The 5,000-nt window shown below is 38.1% G+C and overlaps 1 protein-coding gene across 7 annotated transcripts in view; it reads left to right on the top strand.

The window, feature by feature from the left end:
• Positions 1–7: 7 nt before the first annotated feature.
• The window catches only part of kermit (PDZ domain-containing protein GIPC-like protein kermit), a 127,761-nt gene continuing 122,768 nt past the window's right edge, over positions 8–5,000 (top strand). Inside the window, exons 1-2 of one of the 7 annotated variants that reach the window (XM_076176407.1) lie at positions 8–107; positions 2,253–2,631. In XM_076176407.1, coding sequence (XP_076032522.1) covers positions 2,314–2,631 — 318 coding nt within the window. In that variant the 5' untranslated portion in view covers positions 8–107; positions 2,253–2,313. Of the gene's footprint in view, positions 108–368; positions 497–2,252; positions 2,632–5,000 lie in introns of those variants that run through there. The other 6 variants (XM_076176410.1, XM_076176415.1, XM_076176408.1 and 3 more) reach the window with 6 other exon arrangements.

Raw genomic sequence — 5,000 nt, 5'->3', positions numbered from 1 at the left:
CCACTACACCACACCGGAACTTTGCGTGGCGCACAACCAACAGTTAGTCAGTATCCCCAGAGTTCGTGGTTTGATCTAGTCGGATGCGTTGGAAGTCGCTTGTTTATGTCAGTCGCAGAATACAACTGATCGTAACCGTGGATATTCAGTGTCGATTGTATATAGTAGTGTTAGACTCTAGTGTCGATTTGAACCAGCGAGTGCGTTATAAAGTAAATTCGCAAGGCTGAATATGGGTGTTGTCAAAATACGTGGTGTTGAAATCCCCAGGTTAAAGTGCTGTTCTCAGTGTAAATGGAAGTGGGAGGGATTTTACACTGATAAGAACTCCAGATAAGCTGTATGTTATCAGATGTATGATACTAGCGGGGAGTTATGTTCTGTGAGTTTGTCAGTGGCCTAGTTGTCCCGTCTCCATACCTTGCCTCCCACCCACATAATCGTAACGCCCATATACACATACATATATATATTCCTAAACATACGTTCTCTAAGTGTGAGTTTATTGTGTTTATCATAATACAAGGAAATAAGCCCAAATAGACGTGAGATGTGCCCTCGGTTGGAAAAGGATTGAGGTTGATATAATTGAGTGAGAAAAAAAAATGAAAAGAACAAGCAGCAGTGACGCACTACAACCATATTGTGAATGTGCTTTGCAAGGAAGCATACTTTGCAGATTTTCAGAGAACATTAGTGTGTGATGCTATTAATGAAAACTGTGTGTGTGTGTGTGTGTGTGTGTGTGTGTGTGTGTGTGTGTGTGTGTGTGTGTGTGTGTGTGTGTGTGTGTGTGTGTGTGTGTGTCTCCCCCCCTTCAACTTGGTTAACGAACCGCCCGTTCAACAGTCATCCCTTCTGCTTTAGAAGAAGGTTGCTGTTGAATGCCAAACGAACAGTCGTGGCCTGCTGCCCTTTTAGTGGATTTCTCATAATCCTCTCATTGCTGTAAAGACGCAGTATGTGGTAGATTATTTCCTTAAGATATTTTATCTTCAAGTCGCTCGTTTCTAGAAACCTTGGCGTCTGTGTTCCTGTATAACGCAAACACATTTTTCACCTCCTTTTATTGATTTCATTTGCATTCGAAATATTCGTTTTTTATTTGGAATGGTTACGTTACGTTAGATTAGCTTATATTAGGTGAAGAGCTTTTGGATAACGTAAGTTTAGTATGTTTGTTCTTGCGTGATTCTGGAATATTCCTGGTTCGGTGTCGACAGTTGGGTGAGGAAAGGCAGACGTGAATATCGTTTTATTTCCCAGCGGGCTGGACTGGGAGGAGGCGACGTGGGCTCATCGTCTGTTCCTCGGAGTTGATTATCTTCAATCGAGTCCATTAGACTCCCAGCCACACTCTCACTTCCCGTCAAACTCTCACAGTCTCCGCCTTCTCCTACGTCGGTTAAGTCACGGGGTTAGTTAAACCTCGGTTAAGTTAAGGAGTTAGTTAAACCTGTCCGTATATGGATGCGTGCTTTGGGAGCTGGGTTTAAGGTAGTGTATGTGAACAATTCTCGCCCTCTCCCTTCCTCCCCCACTCACTCCCCCTCGCATGTCGTCAAATCCCATAGAGTTATATTACGTTATGTTAGCTGAGGGAGTTTAATGAAATGAGAATTTGGAGAAAAAAAATGGCGAAATGGTTTTTTGTCATAAACTTGGCGAAATTGGAATTTGCCATAACAGAACTTGGCGAAATGGGAAATGTCTATAAGTCTGAAAATTTAGGCGGAAAATCAATAATCATACTGTCGACAAATAAATGTATATTGGATATTCATATATATATATGTATATATATATATATATATATATATGTGTGTGTGTGTGTGTGTGTGTGTGTGTGTGTGTGTGTGTGTGTGTGTGTATGTATATACACACCTAAGCGAATGTCACACATATAGATGAAATAAATTGAAAAAGGAAGTAGAAAAATAAAGGACTCACGAATACTGAGCGAATTTTTCCAAGTCGATTTAATAATAGTGATTTGCTTCTGTGGAAGTATTTGTGGCAAGAACATCGCGTAATGAGTAAAATAGTTGTTTATGAGGTTTGTGACCAGTGCAGTCTCTTATTAGGTCTTGACGCGTCGACCGTTATCCCGACCTCAATAAAACCCAAAGCCGATGTGACGTCATGTCGGTGACGCCTCCCCCACCCATTTTGGTACCAGGAAGTTTGCACAAAATGTGCACAAATTACCTTGCATACACCTCACCCCTTTTGCTTCACCCACCCAAAAATAGGACCCTCACCCAGGAACATTTTTTTTAACCCAGGATTTGAAATAGAACGTTAAACGTCACCATGCCACTTTTCAAACCTCGCAAACGAGAAGACGCCTCGAACGGTCTAGACGACTCGACACCACATCATAGTCCGCACCATCATCACAATTCACAGCAACGTTCCCCAGCAAATGGTCATAACTCCTCTGCTCCAGCCTCCCCGTCTCCCAAGACTCCAACACCAGGATCTCCCCCAGAACCTGCGGTGACAAAGCCTAAACTGGTCTTTCACTGCCAACAAGCCCAAGGCTCTCCGACGGGTATTATTTCTGGCTTCACCAACGTCAAGGAACTCTACCAGAAAATCGCTCAGTGCTACGATATTCCAGCAGATGACGTAAGTTGACATGTTTTCGATTAGTTGTTTACTTGTATAATTATGTTTTATGCATGTATTAGTCGTGTGTAAACATATGAATAAAATGATAAAAATTATATATATATATATATATATATATATATATATATATATATATATATATATATATATATATATATATATATATATGACAGAACTACAGGATAAATTATAATGAAATGATAAGATATTTAATATAGGAAAGATACACGACCCCTTGAAGAAATTTCAAGGGATCAAGCCAGATGATTTGAAAAAAATTCAGTCTAGCGGCCCAGCGTTTCTCAACCAGGGTTCCCAGGAACCCTAAAGTTCCGCAAAAGGTCCCTAAGGGTTCCGCGAGAACAAGTGAGATAAGCTAATGCACTTTTGATTTTTTATCTAATTTCATATACGTAATATAATTAAACGCGCACGACATATTCTTGGTTATTGTAATAATGTAATATAGACATCATCCTATCTAACCTATTATTACGATGGAAATAAAATGAGAAAGATATGGTATATGTGCTTTTTTGCGCAGGGGTTCCTTGAGACATGCAATTTATGTTAAAGGTTACGCAAGGGTAAAAAGGTTGAGAAACGCTGGTCTAGCCAGTTTCATTGCCACCTCATCTTAATTTGCATATATATATATATATATATATATATATATATATATATATATATATATATATATATTATATATATGTATATATATGTGTGTGTGTGTGTGTGTACATATATTATATATATATATGTATATATATATATAATGTATATATATATATATATATATATTTATATATATATATATATATCTGTATAAAGCCCATAACGAATCTAGTCTGGAACAAACTCGGGTGTAAGACTTCTGTGCTACTTCTCTCTCACACACACACCAAGAAAATTAGTAAGAAAACTTGAAACAACAGGAGCTGTACAAGGAAAGTTATTGGAATGGATGGAAGAATTCTTGAACAGGAGAAAAATGAGGGTGGAACTTAGAAACAAAAACTCGACCTGGGAAGAAATGGTAAGTGGAGTCCCACAAGGTTCTGTATTGGCTCCGATAATGTTTGCCATATATATAAATGACATGGATGAAGGTGTTGAATGTTATATGAACTTCTTTGCAGATGACGCAAAACTACTAAAGAAAATAAGTACAGAGAAAGACTGTGAATCACTTCAGAGAGATCTGGACAAAGTCTGGAAATGGAGCCAAAAGTGGGAAGTGAACTTCACCATCGAGAAATGTTGTATAATGGAGTTTGAAAAAAAGTAAGAATAGAATGTCAGGGCACTATAAGGTTGGTACAAAAGAAGTAAAAAAAGTTAGCTCGGAAAAGGACCTAGGAGTAATTATTAGCAAAGACATGTCACCAGACAAGCATATAAACAAAATAGTCGGAGAAACCTACAATTTACTAAGAACAATAAAGGTGGCCTTTAACTACATGGATGAGTAAATGTTAAAGAAAATATTATTCACGCTGATAAGACCAAGATTGGAGTACGCTGCGACACCATGGACACCTAACACAAAAAAGAATACAAAGAAATTAGAATGAATCCAAAGAACAACGGTAAAGATGGCACCAACACTTTCAGAATTGACATACGAACAAAGATTGTCCAAACTAGAACTAACAACCCTGGTACAAAGAAGAGAAAGGGGAAATCTACTGGCCATTTACAGAATCCTGAAAGGTATGGAAGTTCTTGATAGAAAGTATTTATTAAAGTGGGACAAGAAAAACAAGAGGACACGGAAATAAAATAAAAAAGGATAGCTGTAGAAGAGATCTGAAAAAGAATATTTTTCTGCATAGAGTGATAGATATCTAGAACAAATTGGACGAAAAAATAGTATGTGCATAAACCATACAAGAATTTAAGAACAGACTAGATGCTGAGAGATACAAAGACGGGTCACTACGAGCATAGCTCCCTTCCCGTATAATACAACTATTTAAATACACACACACACACACACACAATTTTAATGCCGATGACCGAAATGGTAAGAGAGGAGGGATAGAAATACAAATTGTTCAGCATTTTTTTGAGTTGATATTATTTCCCTTTCACGAGACGAATAATGCGTAAATGATTCATGGTAATGTCAGGAAATACTGACCACGTAAAAGGTGCAGTCAGTATATCATATGGAGTATTCTGTATATACATATATTCATATGTATGTATGCATTTATATATAAATTGCGATGTGAGATTGATTGTGGGATGATGTTGGTATCGTCCATGATCCACTTCAGTGGAGAACCTGAAGTTCAGAGGAAGGCTGTGCTCCCTTGAGGGACAAATGTCCTCCTTATCAAAAGAGCCTCTTGTCTTCAGAC

The sequence above is a fragment of the Oratosquilla oratoria genome, chromosome 39 (genome assembly GCF_046742065.1).
Source record: "Oratosquilla oratoria isolate Oo_2021 chromosome 39, ASM4674206v1, whole genome shotgun sequence".
Classification (NCBI taxonomy): Eukaryota; Metazoa; Arthropoda; class Malacostraca; order Stomatopoda; family Squillidae; genus Oratosquilla; species Oratosquilla oratoria.
The sequence above is the reverse complement of the archived record's forward strand: the minus strand, read 5'-3'. Positions and strand labels throughout refer to the sequence as shown.